At 40.9% G+C, this 21,384-nt stretch overlaps 1 protein-coding gene across 1 annotated transcript in view; it reads left to right on the top strand.

Annotated features, from left to right (window-relative positions):
* The window catches only part of LOC125009975, a 69,773-nt gene extending 57,700 nt beyond the window's left edge, over window positions 1-12,073 (top strand). The window contains exons 2-6 of the mRNA XM_047588291.1: window positions 9,019-9,362; window positions 9,805-10,143; window positions 10,581-10,690; window positions 11,270-11,593; window positions 11,935-12,073. Coding sequence (XP_047444247.1) covers window positions 9,221-9,362; window positions 9,805-10,143; window positions 10,581-10,690; window positions 11,270-11,329 — 651 coding nt within the window. The 5' untranslated portion in view covers window positions 9,019-9,220 and the 3' untranslated portion in view covers window positions 11,330-11,593; window positions 11,935-12,073. The remainder of the gene's footprint in view (window positions 1-9,018; window positions 9,363-9,804; window positions 10,144-10,580; window positions 10,691-11,269; window positions 11,594-11,934) is intronic.
* Window positions 12,074-21,384: the final 9,311 nt, after the last annotated feature.

The following is a 21,384-nucleotide window of genomic DNA, read 5'->3' as shown; positions in this document are numbered from 1 at the left end:
AGATATGATGATGGATGATGGATGGGATGGATGATTATTATTATCCCGAAGGGAAATTAGGTCGTCACAGCAGTTCGGTATTTGGGTACAATAAAATACAATAGAATAAAAAACTGAGGTATTAAAATAAAAGCAAAGGTAAAAACACAGAATAGGACAAAGACACTTAAAAAACACAAGATACAAGATACATATGTGGATAAGGAGCAGTCATACTGATGATATGATGGTAGTGTTATTGTAACTAAACAGTATATAGTAGTAGTATAGTATGTAATATAATAGCAGTATAGTATATAATATGATATAATATAATAATATATAATAGAGTATATGATGGTAATAAAAGTATGTACTAATAATGGAGAATATATGTAAAAACATAGTATAAAATAAAATAATATATTAAAATAATAATAATAATAATAATAATAATAATAATAATACACACAAATATATACAAATGTGTCATGTGCAAGGTGGCCATACATGATCGCAATATATAATATATAATATATAAACATGTATTAATGCATGTACATATATATATAAACACACACACAAGAGGATATAATGTATCATATAGGTATAATATATGCATATAAGTACTTGATTATGTAAGATAACTGGAAGTGCAAAGTGACAGGTAGTAACAGGTGTCAGGTAATAACTGGTGACAGGTAGTAACAGGTGACAGGTAGTAACAGGTAGTAACAGGTGTCAGGTGTACAGTGTACAGTAGTAACAGGTGCAGGTAGTAACAGGTGTACAGGTAGTAACAGGTGCAGGTAGTAACAGGTGTAGGTAGTAACAGGTGTACAGGTAGTAAAGGTGACAGGTTAGGTAGTAACAGGTGTCAGGTAGTAACAGGTAGTAACAGGTGACAGGTAGTACAGTTACAGTGTCAGGTAGTAACAGTAGTAACAGGGTGACAGGTAGTAAAGGTGTCAGCGTAGTAACAGGTGAAGGATAACAGGTGTCAGGTAGTAACTAGGTGTCAGAGTACAGTGACAGGTAGTAACAGGTGAGTGTAACCAGGTAGTAACAGACAGGTTACAGGTGTAGGTAGTAACAGGTGTCAGGTAGTAACAGGTGACAGTAGTAACAGGTTAGTAGTAACAGGTAGTACAGGTGACAGGTAGTAACAGGTAGTAACAGGTAAGTAACAGGTGACAGGTAGTAACAGGTGACAGGTAGATCAGTGCAGGTTTAGTTCTGTGATGGTGGATCTGACAGAGGTGGATGAGTTGTAGAGTCTTATTGCGGTTGGAAGGAACGATGTCCTGTATCGTTCCTTAGAGCAGCAGGTTGAATGAGTCTGTGGCTGAAGCTGCTCTTCAGCTTGTCCAGTGTTTTGTAGACGGGGTGAGAGGGATTGTCCATGATTCTCAGCAGCTTTGCAGCATCCTGTCCTCCACCACCTCCTCCAGGGAGACGAGCTTAGAGCCAACAACAGACTCTGCCTTCCTGATGAGTCTGTTCAGTCGTTGGGTTTTTTGCCTTAAAGCTGCCACCCAGGACACCACGGCAAAAAAGATGGTGCTCGCCAAGCAGACGGGTAGAACTTCGAAAGCATCTTTTTGGGCAGACATTGAAGGACTGAGCCCCCTCGGAAAAGTAAAGCTGGGCCCTTCTTTTTAAAAGCCCTTGTGTTGTGGCCCCGCCCCGGGTTTAGAGGGTGCCCTTACAAATGTTCTTCCATTCCGGGTGTTTCTGTAGATAATCTCGGGTGCTGTAGGAATTTGTAAAAGTCATGGCTGGGTTTTTTAAAATTTCCCTTTTTGAAGTTGTGTAAATGTTTTTCATTTTTTTGTCCCTGAAACTTTTTTGGTCAATATTTTTATTGGGGTCCTTTGTCCTCCCATTTTTTAAAACCCTAAAATTTAAACAGAGGGGAAACAAAGTCGGGGGTTTCTTTGCTTTTTTAGTCCCCTTTGTTTAAACAGGGGTTCCCACATTTTTTTCCTTTTTCTTTCGTACGGGGCTGACCAATTTTTCATTTTTCCCCCGGGACCCCTTCTTTTCCCCACCCCGGTTCTTCCAAGCCCCCCTGGGTTAAAAAGGGGAGTGTTTCTAAAGACACTTTGACAATGCTTTTTGCTCCATCTCCCCAATTTTCGAATTTTTCCCCCTTCAGGGGGATCCATCAATAATTAAGGCTTGAGTTGGCTGCCCAAAAGAAATTTTCTTAAGTTGGAAAATTTAAAACCCCCCCTTTCCCTTTTTTTGCTGAGAAGCTTTGAAATTTAAATTTTCTCCCCTTTTTTTTTTTGCCAAAAGGGGTTTTTGGGCCCAGGTTTTTGCCCATTTTTTTTTAAAAAAGCCCCGGAGACAGGGGGGGCAAAAAACTGGAATAAAACAATAATTTTTTTAAAATTTTTTTATTTCATTCTTATGCTTTCTTTTCCCAAAAGCAGAGTTTTTTGGAAAAAATCCCCCATCCCCCCCAAAATTCATTCTTTATCTAAACCCATCCCCAATTAGCCCCCAATAGCTGGGGCTGTCCCAGGATTGATAATTATACCCAGGTACCCAAACCCCCTTTGGGCCCCATTTAAAGTGGCCCTTTATTTTAATTTCCCCCTGGACAATGTCCTGAGAGAATTAAAAAAAAGGCTGTTTTTTTTCCCTTTCATTTTTTCTTTTTGTTTATTTCCCCATTTTCCCTTTCAAGTTGTCTAGTAAAGCTGGAAATGGGACGGGGAAAGGCCTCACTTATATATGTTAGAAAAAATTGGGTTTTTTTTTTGCCCCCCTTTTTTTTACCTTTTTGGTTTTAACCCGGGTTAAATTTACTTGCAGCAAACGGGCAGGGGACTAGCAGTTTTCTTGCCTGACTCCTTTTTTTGAGGAAAGAAAAATTTGGGGAAACACCATTGACTCTGATCCTTTTGTTTTGGGTTTTTTAAAACTTTTTTTAAACCCAGTTTTTAATTTTAAAATGAACCCCAAAAAACCCCAAATTGTTTGATACAAGAAGTTCCCTTCAAGGTCAAACCCTTTTAAAGGGGCGCTAGGCTGAGCACATGGTGGGCCCTTTTAGTTTGATCTAAGTTTTAAAAATTTTCTCCTGAAAAATTTAAAGCTCCTTGTCCCCCCCGGGATAAACCCGTTTGATCTGTTTTAAATTATTTAGTTATATTTTGTTGCATTTTCTTTGCTAGTATGTTTTTAAAATTTTTTTTAAAAATCTTTACAGAGCGGCTGACAGGTCTATATCCCTCACATGAAAGTCGGATCTTTGCCCCCCTCATGTAGACAAAAATTATGCTTTTTACCAGGTAATGGGGGGTTTTTCCGGGTTGGGACAGAGCATATTTTAAAAACCCTGAAACAAAAACTGGTGTAATCTCTTCTGCTAAACTTTCCCATAAAATTCCCGGGGAAGCATTTTGTCCCCCGGGCGATTTTTTATTTTTAAAGGGGGGTTTTTTTTTTATAGTGTCATTTATTTTTTTGGTTTAATTTTTGGGTTTTTTATCTTTTTCGATGTTTCCTCTTTGTTAAAGTTAGTCCCCATTTTTTGAAGAATTCTTGTGTTTTTTGTCTCATTTAGATTAGACTTTGGGGTCACGAATAAGGTTTTATAATATTCTGAAAAGGGCCCCCCGTTTATCTTTTTGTTGGCTTAGTAAATTAGATTGGAGTTGGGGAGTTTATTTTATTTATTATTCAAATTTGTTTGAGCTTTTCAATTTTGGAATCCCAGAAACCCAGCTTGCTCTGTTACCCATCTATAATATTTTTGATTTGTAAAACGAAAAAGTTTCCTTCGGGCTTTATATGTTAGGAGTTCATCAAAACTCACCCCTATTTTTTTAATCTGGGGAAGAATGGAGCTGTTAGATTTTCTAATCCAACTTTTCTGATTTCTTTCTAGTTTTTCCCGATTTTTTCAATCGAGCTTTTTTTTCCCCATCGGGATTTTAATTTCTTTTATTTTCCCTCTTGAGATGTTTTTCCTCCCCCAAATTTTTGATGGAGAGTTCGCCATTGCCCAATTTTTTTAAAAATTTTTTTTTAAAAAAGTTGCTTTAGTTCTTTGTTTTACCTTCCCCATCGTTTGGATCCAACATTGAGTCTCCAAAACCTGAAAAAGGGGTTTCGCTCCCCAGCCCCAAGAGATAGTATGATGGGGGCGTGGCCACTTATATTATGGGGACTTTTAAAATGCAATTCCTGGAACCCTTTTTGTAAAATTAAAAAAATTATCTCCCGTAAATTGCATGTGGGTTTTGAAAAAAAGGTAAAGTCCTTTCCTTTAGATCATTAAAAGTCTCCCTGGAACAATAAGGCCCAAAAACTTTTATAACAATTTTTTGGAAATCTGGATTTTTTTTTACTTGGTCCCTTTTCGATTTGGGACCTGTCTTATTTACCAAACCTTAATTTTTTATTAAAAACCCCCCCATAATTATAAACCCCCGTTCCCTTACTGGAAAAATATATTGCTGGTTTTTGACAAAAAATTTCCCTTCCCTCATTTGGGGGGGTAATGTTTAATATCGAAATATTATTTTTCCCATTTTTGCCAACACCATTTATATATTTCCCCCTGTTCTTTAATCACTTTCTCTGCAGAAAAAGGAAAAAAGGGAAATTTTTTTCATTAAATGTGACCCCCCCCCCCCCCCCCCCCCACCCCCCCCCCTTTTTTTTCCCTTTTAAGCATGGAAAAATTGGGTTTTAAACCATTCCCTTCCCCCGGTTTTAAAGTCCATTCTCACTCAGGTAATTTTGTATTTGAAATTGCACCTTTTCGTTTCTTCCTGACTCCCAATTAAAATTTTTTTTTTTTTTTCTTCCCCCCCTTTAAAGGGGTGATTTAAAACCCTGCCAAACATAAGAAACAAAGGGTTTGCCTTTTCATGAATTTTTTAGTTGTAGCCCTCAGCTTGTTCCTCCCCCAAAAACAGGACAAAAGCGAAAAAACAAAGAAAAAAATACACACTCCCTTTGAACCTAAAAAAAAACAACAATGAACTCCCAAAAATCCCATCATCAGAAAAGGAAAGTGGCGAATTCCTCTGGGGAACCTGATCCCTTTCAGTGTAATTAAGTTTTCCCTTACTAAAATCAAACCCGAGCTCCAATTTTTACTTGTTCCAAAAACCCAAATTTGGGAAATTTAAAATGTATAAACAGTATTTAAATCCCCCAATAGCTCTTTAAAAATCTTTAAAGCATTTTATTAAACCCCGATATTAGATTACTTCAGGATGTTTTCACTTTTTAAAACCAGGGCTTCTTTTCTTCCTTTCCATTGTGAAATTTCCCCGTGAGGGGTTTTTAGGTCTGCCTCTGTGGATGCGTGGCTGTCTCCCTTTTTCCCCCCCTTTTTACCTTTGCCCCCCTCCTAAATCTCTGTTTGTTTCCCCCCCACTGTCCCTCCCCCATATAATCCCCTGTTCTTTCCCGCCCCGGAAATTGCAGCCCCCATCATGTGGTGAAAGTCTTAGTCCCCGTTTTCCCCAAACACCTTTAGTTTTTGCAGGTTTTTAGACTTTCCCATTTTTTTCTCTTCTCCCAGTTTTTCCCCTTCTTCTGAAAACTCGTTGTGTAATCTTTTTAAGGGAGATGGTCCTCCCTCTGTTATTTTTTGTTTCCCTGCTTGCGTATGATTTCTGGTCTTTCACCCGGGATCAATGAAGCGGGTGATGATGGGCCCGCGGGGGCGGGGGGGGCCTGCTCTCTATCCGGTTTGGCATTTAGGGAGCGGTGCGTCTTTCGATGGGATGAAGTCCAAATCACACTTCCCCCAATGGGTTTTTTCCCCTTTTGCTCCCTCCGGGGGTCCCCCTGTATCCGCATTTTTTCGCCTCCAAACCCTTTTTCCAAGTCGTCACATTTTGCAGTTTTAAAAGGCCTCTTGGGAAAAAGAAAGGCGACGGAATTCTTTCCCGCGCCCCCGTCTTTTGTTTCCCCCCCAACCCTTTTTTCCACCTTTCCCAGTTTTCCGGGTCCGGGTCCTTCATATTAGTTTCTAGCTCCCCCGAAACTTTTTGTTTTCAGTTCCCGCTTCTGTTTGCTCCCTTTTCCTTTAAATTGCGTGCTTCCCCCTATTACCCCGAGTCCCCGTTCCCCGCCGACGAGTTTCCCTTTTCCGGCCCTGGCCCCCTCGCCGAGGGCCGGCTCCTCAAAGATCGCTTTTCCCTTTTTAACCCCTTTTCTCCCTTTTATTTTTTTTTTAGTGTTTTTTGGGTTTCATTGCAAGTTTCCCTTTACTTTGGTCTCCCTTTTTTTGTTAATGATGTTTAAAAGGGGCCCGTTTTAAAAATTTGGGTTTTTTCAAAAGTAACTTTTTATGCTTTTCTTCTTTCCCAAAAGGGCCCCCGGGAAATCCTAAAAAGGAGAACTTATGTGCATGTAAAACTTTCTTTCCCAATTTTAAAAAAAGGAGTTTCCCTTATCCCAAATTTAGGGCACCAGAAATGCGCCTTTGGGAAATTTAAATTTTCCAGCATGTGAAAAGGTAACCGCAGTTTTCAAACGGAAAATGTGTGGTTCCCTTCTCCACAAACCCCTGACAGGCCCGACCCGGAACAAAAAAAAAATCCAGAAGAACTTCCAGAAGAAGGTAAAAGAGAGTAGAAGAACCTTTCTTGCGCTGCTGAAACTGGGGCAAGGACTGAGGGCAAAAGTTTTAGCTTAGCTCCATTAAGCTCTGCATGTAAACGCACGGCGCCTGATCACACCAAATATCTGTATCCATCCATAGTTAAATTTTCCCGTAATTTTTTTTCAATTTGACCCTTTTTTTTTTTAAAAATTTTTTTGGGTTTTTTTCATTATTGTGTAAAATGATTAAACCAAATTTTTTGTTTCATGTTTTTAGTCAAATTCATTTTTTTACTCATTATCCCCTAGTTTTTAAATTTTTTTTACACCTGTTTTTATTAAAATTTAACCCATTTACATAAGTAAAGAGTGTGGGCACAAACCGGTTTAAAAAAATTTCCCCGATGCAAATGTTCAAAATAAAAAGAGAAAACAAATAGAAAATTTTAAAAAAAGAAACGTTTAAATTAATTTTGGAAAGTAAGGGCGGGGGGGGTGTGTGTGTGTGTGTGTGTTTTTGTGGGGTGGTTGGGGGGGGGGGGGGGGTGTTGGGCTTTTGGGGGTTTTTCCCCGTTTTTTAAAATTTTTAAAAATTAAAAAATGAATCAGCTTTTCTTTTTGGGACCAAAAATTAGTTTGAAAAGGGAAGATTTAAGACGTTTGGGGGTGTTTGTGTCCCCTTTTTCATGGTGAATTCTTCTTCCTGGATCTGTCATCAATTCAGTTCACATCCCTTTTTTCTCATTCTGTGTCTTTAAAAAAAAGCATTGATGACCTCTTAAAAATTTCATTGTTTAGTTTGTCTGTAAAAATTTTTTTATGGTTTAAAAAAAAACCATAATTTTTATGTATTTTTGTATTTTTTATGTTTTTTAAAAAACAACTAATGCAAAAACAAAGGGGGTAACTTCAAAGATTCATTAATAACCGGAAAGATGTTTCAATTTCCCTTTTTGCCATTTATCTGAGGAAAAAAAATCCTTTTGAAGCCCCGGTCCCAACCCGGGAAACCCAAACCCGCAGAAAAACCCGGGTCAGCTACTAAAAAACCTATTCCCGCAGTAGGTCATAGAGATGATGGGAATGCGACTACACTCCCAAACCCCCCATCTCTTCCAAAAACTGCTTTTCCCTCTGCCCAAATTTAAAGTGACAAACCCCGGGTTTCTGGCTGAGCATTATCGTGAAAAGAGTGACAAAAAAGGGGTCCCGCACACAGGGTGTGGGGGGAGCCGTGTGGGGTGTGGGGAAAAGGAGGGATGTTTTTTATCCCCCACAGTTGCAGCCTTTTTGACAGGGAAGGGCCATGACCCAGTTTTAAAAGGGGGGGATTCGTCCCAAAATAAATTAAGTTTATGAACCAGGGGCTGTGCAATTAATTTTTTAAAGAGATGTTAAAGCCCCGAAAACAATGTCGTTCCCGACCAACCCTGGACCAACTCTTACCCAATGTTTTTGGTAAAAAAAAAACGTCATGATGCACGCCAGGTTCAAAAACAGGATTTTTGACTAAATGAGGGTTTAATGTTTTTGGGCTAGTTTGTAAATGATTTACTTTTAACTTTCCCCCGCTTCGTGTAGGTATAATTAAAAATGACTGGAATTTTTTACAGGGCCCTTTTAGAAAAGACAAGGTTTTTTAAATCCTGCTGTAAAAATGTCTTTTTCCCAACAAAGGGCAGAAAACCCTCAAACCCCCGGGTTGGTCCCGAACCCATTACTTTTTCCCGTAAAACCGGGGACAGCCAAAATCAAGGGTTAAGGGGGGGTTTTTATTTTTAAATTTTAAGGGGGTGGGACTTCTAGCAGAGACCAACTGTTAACCTTTGTGTTCTGTATTCATTAACTAAACACTATGGACAGCGGTTGTATTGGTAATGAAGACCCAATAGTGGCTGGATATTAGTAGAGACATGTCCCTAACGTCTCTACGTCCCTGTCCTCACTCCGAGTCCATTCCTTATTCTTCTTCTTCTTTGTGTTTTCTGGTGGACACGTTCGTTTCCATGGTTTCTAGTGCTGGTTGCACTGCAGACTGTAGCGTTCCTGCACCAGTGAGTGTCTGACACGTCATTACGCAACATTACAGCAGTGTTCATGGGAAATGTAGGCAGGGGGACAAATGACAGAGAACAGTAGAACTGCTCTGACTGACATGATTGGCTCATGTATCACCGGCCAAACTGGCCAGTAAGTTTCTATTAACACTCGCCAAAACAAATTTTAACCAGCATTTGGTTGAAACATTGGACAAAAACATTTACAAATGTTTAAAATGTATTTTATAGTGAAACTGTCAGCTGGTGAGTTCAGGAGGTGAAAATGTTGTTTCATCTCTTCATGGGGGGATGTTGACGACTAGTTTCCTCGACCAGATGCCACATTACTGAGAACCAGAAACAGAGACATACTAAAGGATAATAACAGCTGATTTCTGTTTGTCTTTGTGTGTCCTCTCAGTTTCCCAGCATGCCCTGGCAGGTGTGGTGGAGGTGAATGAGGGGCGGAGTCTGTCCTGATACCCTGTCAGTATTCAGGTGTTTTACCTGTGGACCCCACAGTGATTTGGACCCGGAACGATCTCAGTCCCAAATTAATCCACAAACGAGGAGAAACAGATGAATTTAAAGGTCAGAACCAGGATTACAGGGGGAGGACATCGATGACGCCTGATGCTCTGGACACTAGAGACTTCAGCCTCACTCTGAGAAAACCCCACCTCTCTGACAGCGGCAACTACACCTGCTCCATCAGTGATGGAAGAGAAGACCGGAGAGTGACAGACGTACATCTACAGGTCAAAGGTCAGAAACAAACCTCGACATGTGGTTTCACAGGAAAACAAAGACTCAAGGCCAAACAGTTTCTGGTCTGTGGAAAATCAAAGTGTTGATCAGGAGCTGTTTTATTGTTGGAGTCACAGACACATCTCTGATCTCATCCAACAAGCAGGACTTCATTCTGGTCCTCAAGAGGAAGTCTCAAGGACACAAACACACACACCAGTCCTCAGTGTGTCTCTGGGGTTACGTTGAATAGAAATGTGTATTTGTGATGAAGGGTTCTGGTTCAGTCTCGTCACATATCAGACAGTCACCCATGAGCTGAAGAACAATCTGCAAATATTTACCAAAGTCCATCAGGAACTCTGGACCATGAATTAAACATGTGAAGCTGCTTCAGTTCCTCCATGTGAGAGTTATTATTAAACCAGCTGATTCATGATTCTGTCTCTTGTGTCCTCAGTTTCCCATCATACCCTGGCTGTGGAGGTGCTGGAGGGGGCGGAGTCAGTCCTGTTGCCCTGTCAAGACTCTTCTGTTCCTGTGCGCCCCACGGTGGAGTGGATCCGCTACGACCTCAGTCCTTCAACCGTCCACCAGCGTCAGACGTCAGGTGATCAACTGAAAAACCAAAACCATCTTTACAGCGACCGAACCTCCATGAAGACGGACGCTCTGAGCACTGGAGACTTCAGCCTGAATCTGAGGAAACCCCGTCTCTCTGACAACGCAACCTACATCTGCTCCATCAGAGCGTTTGGAAACGAACGGAGACTGGCAGCCCTACAGCTGCTGGTCAAAGGTCAGCAACAAACCAGTTTACTGTATGATCGCACACAGCTGACATTTGTAGGGTTTCCACCTCTAAGGCTTTGGTCCAACTCAGAGTCCTTCAGTCTCTGTCAGTCTCATGTTTAATAAGAGGTTGAGTCCTTTATTATTTTTATTTTACTGTCAGTGATCGTCTGATCCATTCACCAAACAGCAATGACAACTGTTAATAGATTAAACCTTCTGTAATCAGTGATGAAACTACCAGAATACGTCAGGATGTTGCTAATTCAGACAATATCACGTAGATCAGTGAAACCAGTCCTGCTCTCTAGTTTTATGTTAGAATTAAATGTCACACAGTAGCAGTGGAAACAAGGTAATAACATCCAGAGAAACTAAATGATTAGATCATGAAGATACAGGTCAGAGGTCAGAGGTCATGATGTTCTTTATGTTTCTCCACAGAACCACCTCCAGTCTGGCCTAAAGTTCTTGTGGGTCTCCTGTTTCTCCCGGTGTTGTTCTTGGTGTCGTTGGGGGTCTTTTGTTTCATTGTCGACACTACTTCATGTCAGGTGAGTCTCTACTACTACACTACCCATAATGCTGATGGTAACATCTGTCCTTGTTCAGATTCAAACAGCTGCTACAGAGAGATGAAGAGAAAGTTCCAGGTTTAGTTCCAGAATCAGAAACTCTTCATCAAACCAGGAGCTTTGACTAGTTACCAAGGAAGGAGTCAGGAACACATCAGGAACAAACACAGACACAATCCAGCTCTAATCAGAAGCTCCTGACGTCCTCAATCAGGACCTGAGCTGGATTTGAGAAGCTCTGAGCTCATGAGTCCAGGTCTCTCCCAGTCCCAGTAGAACCAGAGCAGAGGGTTAGGGTTCTTCCTCATCCATTCATCTGTTGGTTCCTCATTAGTTCCTGACTTCTTCTTTGGTAACTGAAGAAGAAAACTGGTGTTCAGTCTCAAACTAGTTTCCAGTGGTTTGTGTCTGGTTGATCCACGTCCTCCAACAAACTGGACACTGAGAGTCCTCCACCAACATGAGACACAGAGACGAGGACGGACAGAGACGTCCTGTTACCATCAGAGCTGCTGCTGCTGCTGCTGCTGCTGATGGTGTGATGTGTTGTCCTCTCAGTCCTCCAGGTGGAGGTGGATTCAGGGGCGGAGTCTGTCCAGCTGCCCTGCAAAACCATAACTCGCCTTCCTAAAGACACTAGAGTGGTGTGGACGGATGGAGACTGGAGGAAGGTCCATGTGTATGAGAACGGTTCTGACCGTCCTGAAGAACAGAACCAGATTTATAGAAACAGAACGAAGATGAATGAAAACCTGAAAACTGGAGACCTCAGTCTGACCCTGAAACACCCCACAGATGTAGACACCAACACCTACACCTGTAGAGTCTACGACAAGGAGAGAAAGATACTGATGGAGAAACAAGTGAAGCTCAGAGTGAAATGTTTGTATCTATCTATCTATCTATCTATCTATCTATCTATCTATCTATCTATCTATCTATCTATCTATCTATCTATCTATCTATCTATCTATCTATCTATCTATCTATCTTTCTCTCCATCTTCTTTCTTTCTCTCCATCGTTCTTTCTTTCTTTCTTTCTTTCTTTCTTTCTTTCTTTCTTTCTTTCTTTCTTTCTTTCTTTAATTTTTCTTTCTTTCCTTCTCTCCATCTTCTTTCTTTCTTTCTTTTCTTTCTTTCTTTCTTTTTCTTTCTTTTTTTCTCTTTCTTTCTTTCTTGCTGCTGTCTCTACAGCTGATGGTGTGATGTGTTGTCCTCTCAGTCCTCCAGGTGGAGGTGGATGCAGGGGCGGAGTCTGTCCAGCTGCCCTTCAGAACCACAGAGCTGCCTGGAGACACTAGAGTGGAGTGGATGGACGGAGACAACAGGAAGGTCCATGTGTATGGAATGGTTTCTGACCGTCCTGAAGAACAGAACCAGATTTATAGAAACAGAACGAAGATGAATGAAGACCTGCTGGAAACTGGAGACCTCAGTCTGACCCTGAATATATCACCCACAGATGAGACACCAACACCTACCGCTGTAGAGTCTACGACACGGAGGGAAAGATACTGATTATTAAACAGTGGAGCTCAGAGTGAAAGGTTTGTTTCTATCTCTCTATCTACTATCTATCGTATCTATCTATCTATCTATCTATCTATCTATCTATCTATCTATCTATCTATCTATCTATCTATCTATCTATCTATGTCTCTGTCTATGTTTCTGTCTTTCTCTACATCTTCTTTCTTTCTGTCTTTCTTTCTCTCCATCCTCCTTCTTTCCATTTCTTTCTTTCTTTCTTATCTTACCTTCTCTCAATTTCTTTCTTTACTCTTGTTCTTGTATCCTTCTTCTCTTCTCTTTCTTATCTATCTTCTTTTCTTCTTTCATTCCAATCTCTTCCCTCCTCTCCTCTCAATCTTTGTTGTTTCCACCTTCTTTCTATCTATCCTTTCATCATTTCTTTCTTTTTTCTCCTTTCTCTTATTCTTTTTTCTTTCTTTAATTTTTCTTCTTTTCCTTTCTTCTTATTTTCCATTCTTAATTGCTTACGCATTTTCTTTTTCTATCTTTTCTTCTCTTTCTTTCTTCTTTCTTTAATTCCACGTTCTCTTATTCTCTTTTCTTTCTTTCCTTTTTTCATTGTCTTTCTTTCTTTCTTTCTTTCTTTCTCTCTTTTTCTTTCTATCTTTCACTCTTTAAGTCTTTCTTTCCATCCGTATTCTTTCTTTCTTTCTTTCTCTCCGTCTTCGTTCTTTCTTTCTTTCTTTCTTTCTTTCTTTCTTTCTTTATCTTATGTCTCTATCTTTCCTTATCTTCCCCCCCCCTTTTTTTTCTTTCTTTCTTTCTTTCTTTCTTTCTTTTTTGCTACTGTCTCTACAGCTGATGGTGTGATGTGTTGCCTCCACTCAGTCCTCCAGGTGGAGGAGGATACCAGGGCGGATGCTGTCCGAGCTGCCCTTCAGATACGCACAGAGCTGCCTGGAGACACTAAGAGTGGAGTGGATGGCAGAGACTAAATGAAAGTCCATGTTATTAGAAAACGGTTCTGACCGATCCTGAAGAACATGACCAGATATATAGAAACAGGAACAAGATGAATGAAATACCAGCTGGAAACAGGAGACCTTCAGTCCTTGACCCCGAAATACCCCACAGATGGAGACACCGACACCTACACCTGTAGAGTCTACGACAAGGAGAGAAAGATACTGATGGAGAAAAAAGTGGAGCTCAGAGTTAAAGGTTTGTTTCTATCTATCTATCAATCTATCTATCTATCAATCTATCTATCTATCTATCTATCTATCTATCTATCTATCTATCTATCTATCTATCTATCTATCTATCTATCTATCTATGTCCTCTAACTGTCTTGTGACTCTATTCTGTCTTGTTCCTCTAACTGTCTTGTGTCTCCACTCCTCTCCGAGCAGAGTCCAGGTCCATGATGTAACGTCTCCCTCTTATGGCTGAAGATTCAGTTGATCAGGTTGTTGAACTTGAACAATGATCAGTGAAAGATCTGATGACGATGGATGAAGAGATGAGACGCTCTGTCAGCTCCTGGTCCAGGACTGAAGACTCTTTAAGGATCAGGTTGAATCAACGATGTTGTCCTCGTTGGCTCCTAGACAATAGATTTTGTCCGGATCAAGCTGAACACTGAGGACAGATTTAAATGATCTAATCAAAACAAACATTTAAAACAGATGAATGGGAACAGAAGACTGTGCAGCCTCCAGAGGCGAGAGTTGGAGAGGTTACTGCAGGAATTACAGGTTAACCAGGAAACCACACACATCCTTTACTCGGTTTGGAGACCAAACATAGAGTCAAAAGACAATAACTAGTCCTGGATCCTCGGCATAAACTGATACAAACTCCACAGAAAGATTGGAGAGCTGTTCAGTCAAATCAACTTTAACAGAACGTTGCCACTGACTTCATCTCTTGTTGGAACGGTTTCTGTGTCAGTTATCGTCTCTGACTCTAGTTGTTCTGTTGTGTCCTGCTCTGTGGTTCTAGTTGGACTCTCTGCAGTCACAGATCAGTCTGAGAGATCACTCTGATTGATGATGAGCTCAGAGAACCAGAACCAGAACCATAAAGATCTAGAAGGAATAAAGACCAACTGATCAGCTGATTCAAGAGAGGACAGCTCTGCACCACAACAAGTTAGCTTCCTAGTCATAGGATCTACAGTGGCGACAATTTACATCCACATTTGGTGCTGAAAGTGGTTTCATAGTGAAGAGAAAACATGTATCAAATATTTAAGCGGGCACAAGAGTGAAGGAAGTCGCGCTGGTATCCCCCTTTTTCTGTAAAAAGTAGGAGGAACGTAATAGGACTCAAAGGGCAGTTGGGAAATCTTTTATGTTGCTGCATCTTGTGTTTTTTGTTGTGTCGTTTTAGACTCTTCTCATCATCTGCTGAGGCCAAACCTGTGATGAACTGTCCCAACACATCTTTTTCTAGAACCATCAGTTTTAGACTGAAACCAGTCTGATATTCATCTTACTCTGACCAGGGCAGGAAAGCTTCCGATTGTCCATGGTTCCTGTGTCTGTCCTGTTATGTTGTGATCATGTTTGAGTTTCCTGTTTTGCTTTGTCAACTCTCTTAGTTTCCTGTCAGTGTGTCTTTCGTTATTAATTGTTTCATCTGTGGGTGTCATTGGTCCCATTAAGTTTCACCTGTGTGGTTTCACCAGTGTTTCAACTGTGTCTAATGAAAACCTTGTATGTGTTCAATACTTATTTTACCCGCTGTGTAGTGGAAGGTTCCCATCCTTAGAAACACAGCAGCTAATGAATGCAGCAATGACCAGTGTTTTTACAAGGGCATCTTTTGACTAAAAACAAATGGTCTGTTTTTTTTTCAGTCCTGAAATCTAAATAAAAAATAGTTTTGGTTTAAAGGAATTGTCCTTCATTAGATTAACATAACTATTACATTATCCTTCCATACCTGGACTCTAGAAGAGAGCAAATCACTGTTTCACACCTGGTCCTCGTTAATCAAACAGTGCGTTGAAACAGATCGATGCATCGCAAATGAAACCACTCCTCTCCGAACCTTTCTGCAGGAAAACCAGCTGATGCGGGTTCCCGGCCTGTTTCCCCGCGGTTGGTGTTAGGTGTTGGTCCACCTGGCTGTCGCTAGTGCTGTAAGCTGGCTCCTGCTCCGGCTTACTAACATTGCCAGAGCTAGCTTAGCTCGCTGTTTTGGTTTTCTGATTTAAAATAAGAGTTTTTAAAATCATTCATAAATCCGACAGCAATTTTCTGGCAGCAGGGCGCCATAAAAATAACTGGAAAATAACGAAAATGGGGGATACCTTTCTGTAAAAATACAGATATTTTCCATCATTAAAATACAGTTGTGACTTGTAATTTATCAAGATTTTTTGTTTCAGGTAGTTTTAAAAACCGTTTCAATTAACACATTTTCACATTTTAAAACAATTACATCACCTAGAAATATGGTACATAAAATGTTGTATTACGAACAATAATGTTTTAATGTACAGAAATGTGCTGTTATTAATTGTTTTAATGACATTTTATGGGAAGAGATTGTACAATAATTTATATTTTTGATGTAATACAACCGTATAAGACTAACAAATAATGTGATTAATCCTATTCAAACATACGGCAAAAAACTGTTGCAAAACTAGATATTTGGTTAGATTGCAAGAATTTACTGTTAATTTTAGAAAAACATCAAATGGATATTATTGTTTTACGTTTGTTTTGTAACGGATTAATTACAAACAATTTACATTTTTAAATAATGAAATTACCCATAAAGACGCAAATTAACAATGCAAAATGAATAATATCAGCTTTAAAGTTACAGAAATGTGCTCTTATTAGTTGTTTTAATGGCATTATTTTATTTAAAAAGGCTGTAGGTTATATTAGATTTGATGTAATATAATATCTAGTGTCTCGCTCGTTCACTGATGAGTGACTAGTTGCCGCTATTCTGAAGCAGTTAGTTAGCGTGAAAAAGTGAACGGCTTTGATCAGCATCCTTGCTCCGTACCGCTCGCTGCAGAGACCTGCAACAGAGGCACTAAGAGCCCTCGATGCGGGCTTCCGTAAGCTGCTCCTATACATATGACGGTGGTGTGGTGTCCCTTACATGAACTACTTTTTGATCGTAGTGAATTGCAGTTTTACAGAGCTGTACCCACCTAGAAGAGAAGACATAAAACGTTATCGTTTATTAAATAAAAACATCTACTAAGAAGGATCCAGCCTTTCTCAACACCACAGGCATCACACTCAGTCCCACTTATAGATGACACGTTGCTTTGGGACAGACAAGTTAGCAAGATCACAACAAAAACACACAAAGAAAAATACACCCAGACTGACTATCAACATGGAAAACTAAATGACAACATAATTGTTGTTGGTGAACTATTGCTACGGCTGATACAAAGTCATTTTTTTGCTGTACATTGTGATAAATTTCCTGTGTTCATCCCATAATCCCACCCATCATAGTTGTTGTCATTTGCTACCGAACCAGAATCTAGAGAAGAAGGACCCAAGCTGATGATACTGATTTATAATCACACTGTCAATTCAGTCTGCTCGCTCGATTGTACAATATTAACACTAAGTTACAGTAGAATATGTACTTTTTCAGCCCATCTAACCCAAAAGAGTAATTGTTGTGCAACAGATTCATGTAGTACACCAGAGAGAGGGCATCTGGTCATACTGTGTTTACTGGACTTGTAACTGGTACTGGCTCTGCTCCAACTGTTGGTTTGCCTGGCTGCTTGGAGACTGTCCAAGACCTGTTGTTTGGCCTTATTAAAGGACAGATAGTAGTACTAATTAAACACAGACATCACATAGCGCAATCTGGGAATAATATTACCTAAACATAATTATATCCTCAGTAGCCATTGATATATTTATAAAACTGTTCCTCATACTGAATGACCACCATAGTTGTAAGCCTGGCAACGTGCCTTCCTGTCCTACGTTTCGTCCACGATAGTACACGTATAGCGTCATTTCCGGTTACTGCAATCCGTTGCGTGTGTGCTCACACTGTTATTAGCTCCGTTAAAACATTTTCTGTATAGAGGTTGTGAAACTCATGTTTTGATTTCACAACCACCTGTCCTCTGTAGTCACTTCTAAATCTCACGTTTCTCTCAGTTTAATCAACTTTGGTGTATTTTATCGGTTAACTATGGCTACTTTCTCTCCCTCTGCTTCTCCTTCTCTCACCTGCTCCGTACGTGCCACAAAGTTAGCTCCACTCTGGCCTCCTTTAGTGTTAGTTGTACCTGTAATAAATTAGTTTATTTTGTAGCATAGCTCCTGCTAGTTTTTTCCCCCTGCATCACCCTAAGCATAGCACTGCTAGTTTTCCCCCTGTAGCTCCCGTAAGCATAGCTCCTGATAAGCTGTCCCCCTGCTGCTGCCCTTTATCATAGCTCACTGTTAGCTTCCCCCTGCAGCTCCGTTAGCATAGCTCCCTGTCTAGCTGTCCCCCTGCACTCCTGTTACGTACTCCTGCTATCCTGTCCCCCTGCATCATGCTCCCGTTAGCATAGCTCCTTCTATCTGTCCCCACTGCAGCTCCCGTTAGCGGTAGATCCTGCTAGCTGTCCCCCTGCAGCTCCAGCAGGCCAGGAAACCAGGGCGGCTGGGTGACGGTACGAAGGAAGCGATATGTCTTACCGGACCCCATGAGCGTCCACCAAGCCGCTCACGTTTTTTTCTAAACAGATTTTCCCCACTACGGCGACAAAACCTGCATGGAAAAAAAAAGGGGAAGCCAACTCTGTAATTGATCAAACTCGATTTGTGTGAGCGTCGAAGTTATCGAAACCAGCGACCATAGTTAGATGTTATTCCAGGGGGCCATAGCGGGCGACACCAAATCTTATCTCAAACTGCTGCTAAGGCTAAAGCAAACAGGCTAAGGCTAAGGCTAATGCTAATGCTAAGGCTAAGGCTAAGATGGTAACGATTGTTATTACACCGTCGGGCAAGTGTAATGCAGGTATCTCATGACCCTCACCTCCTAAACATTGCAGATGCTCCCAGCAAAGGCTCAGGGTCCAGTTCAAAGGCACTGATTGATGAAAGACAGAAGCGGAGTCTCTGCATCCTGACTAGGACGACTAGAGGGATGAAAAATACTAGTTTTACTGTGCACATTTTAATCTTTCCAACTCCGATGACTCGGAGTCAACAATGTTATGCTTAAGTGAAATTACTCTTTTCCCGCCAAAGCTTGTACACAAGCAAAATGTAATAATCTAGTTTCTGCGTCAGGCTTCCAACATTTCATGCTTGTTTCACTTCATACAATGCCAAATGCTGGCACATATCACACATCATGAGGTGTATCAATAAGTATACCCGTGCTGGTCCTGCATACACAAGCATGAGCTCAATCTGTCTGAAATTCATGTGCTCACCTGGTTTGAACACAGAAAGACCCTTTTTTTACTGGGGAGCCACTGCTTCACTGTACAGGTTCAGAGCATGGAAAGGAGTGGAGTCCAACTCCAGGACATGAGAATTTTCCCACTGGTGCTGTACAGTGTTGAGATTTCAGTGATTGTTAATCATAAGTTGCTGCAGTAAGTTAAGAACGTATATCCACCACAGTACAGCGATGCTCTGGACTACAAACTTCTCATCCGCTCGTTGAGGTGCGTTGTCCTGGATGGTGTGTCTGCAACCACACATTAACTCTCGGTACACAAGTGTCTCTCGAGGGCGGATCATGGCCTCTGTCCTAACGTCACACATTGGTCTGTGTAGAAAAGCCGATGATCCGTCCTGGACCCATGCAATGGAGTAACACAGCGACGTCGCCGTTGCAATCATGGCCTTGTGTTCCTTTCTGGCATGAGACACTGTGATTACATGCAGAGTATAATGGAGCTATGGCTCTAAACTCACTTTCTGACTACAGTCCATGTCCCATTTACATTCAAGCCGGATAAAATCTAATAACTGTTCTCCTCCTTCCATACACTAGGGGGCGACACGTGTTCCTTTTCAGAGCGGTTAATACCAACGATTAATTACGGCCCGATTTTCTGGTTGAACCTTATTTACTGATATAAATAAACTAGAGTCGTTCATAGAGTGTCAGACATTAAACAATCAACCATAACACGGATAATTAGAACATATTTAATCTGTACGAAATGCTTCGCCGTTACTTCTGTGCAGGTAAGATCCCCGCGCTGTCCCTCAGACGGTCCTCCGTTCTCTTCTTCTTCTTCTGTGATCGGCTTCTTGGACGTCTTTGTTTTTCCGGGGTACACGCGCCACGCAGCCGTGGTGAGCATGCGCACACAAGCATCATCCGATTGAAAACTCAGATTCAGGTCTCATTAATCTCCATAAATAATGAACTCTGACTTGAACGGTGAACGGGTTCACATGACTTAAGTTCTTCCTGTTAGAGTCCGATTAAAGGCAATAATTACGGTTTTAAACCACTTGCATGTAAACGCACTGAGTGATGAATTAATTGATTTGTGGAAAATCTTCCGCCTCGGCTCAAACGGTATTCCGGCGGCTCACACATGAGGAAGAAGGCGGGTGGACTCGGCACTGAAGCGTTGTTGGACGGTTTTACTCCTCGGACGCCATTTGTGGCTTTGAGTGAATAGAATAAAGTCATACGTTACAGCTTGAGTAACTTTACTCTCTGTACGATGTACAACTCAAAAACACACTTCCTGAAAATCTTCTTCTTCGCTTCCTCTTCCGTTCTTAATCCACTATGACAGTCTTTAAGCGCCCTCTCTGGCCATACATTGTAGTGGGTCTGAATATTAACCAGCCCCGTGTGTGTCAGTAAACACAACAGTTACGTGCTCCCTCCCCCCCCCCCCCCCTCCTGCACCTGAACAGACTCGGGTCTTTGTTCACCTGCTTCTTCTTTGATCCCAGGAACCAGTGTAAACTCAGTAGTGCCCCCTACTCGCCCCAAAACAAACTACAACCAATTAGTTTCCTCCTCAAACCACCAGAAGTCTTCCTGATCAGATTGAATCAATGCAACATTCAATGTAAGAACACATTTACATGTTTTGAAAATAAAAGCCCATAATTCATTTTTAATTAACCAAATGATTGGAGTTTAATTGAACTGGTTTAAATAAAACATGGGGTTTCTTTCCTCCAGCTGATTTTGGACACATTAGAATAATCATGTTCTGATAATGAGGCAGCTTTCTGTTTTATTTCATGTTTATATTTATTCTTACAGAAAACTTTTTAGGCATTTCAAGTGAAACAAGACCATCTCTAGAATAAAGTAAACCTGATGGAGACATTTCAACGGAGACTGAAATAAAGATAAATAAAATAAAACTAGTGTAAAATAAAACAGTTGAAATCAGAAACACTTGAGTGTTGAAAAGACAAAATACTTATTAAGCTGCTACAGATCCATCCTGACATAATAAACACCGAGAACTGAGTCTTCCTCTTTTTGATCACTGAGGTATGTTGTAGTTCTCAGTCTGACCTGATGGTGTCAGTGTTGTAGTTCCCTTGCCTACCTTTTGCTTTGATCTGTCTGACCGATGGTGTCAGTGTTGTAGTTTCACTGATGTTCATTTGACTCAGTCTGACCTGATGGTGTCAGTGTTGTAGTTCCTGTTCTGACCTGATGGTGTCAGTGTTGTAGTAATTAAACAGCAGCACCTTATTTTTAATACTGAGTCGTTAAATTGTGAAAGAGTCGGACCACAGCAGACAGGAAGTAGCAGGTGATGATCTCAAGATCCTTTTTCTTTACCTGGACACCTGGAGAAGAGATAGAGGAGGAGGAGGAGGAGGAGGAGGAGGAGGAGGAGGAAGAAGAGGAGGAGGAGGAGGAGGAGGAGGAGGAGGAGGAGAAAGAGGAGGAGGAGGAAGAGGAGGAGGAGGAGGAGGAGGAGGAGGAGGAGGAAGAAAGACTTGTCACCATTTTTTCATCTTTGTAGCAGAAGTTGAGACTGAATGATGAAAACAACGGCAGCAAACAGCTGATCAGACCGATCGGGTTGTCATGACAACCGATGATCCAGACCTGGTCCGGGACCAGAAATCTCAGACCAGGACCAGGTCTGATTCTCATTCTGGGATTTCTCCTGGATTCATTTTTGAGAGTTGAGTTAAAAAGTTTATTTAAATATAAATGTTTGAATGAAATCATTCATTTAGAA

This window comes from Mugil cephalus, chromosome 1, assembly GCF_022458985.1.
Source record: "Mugil cephalus isolate CIBA_MC_2020 chromosome 1, CIBA_Mcephalus_1.1, whole genome shotgun sequence".
NCBI lineage: Eukaryota > Metazoa > Chordata > Actinopteri > Mugiliformes > Mugilidae > Mugil > Mugil cephalus.
The sequence above is the reverse complement of the archived record's forward strand: the minus strand, read 5'-3'. Positions and strand labels throughout refer to the sequence as shown.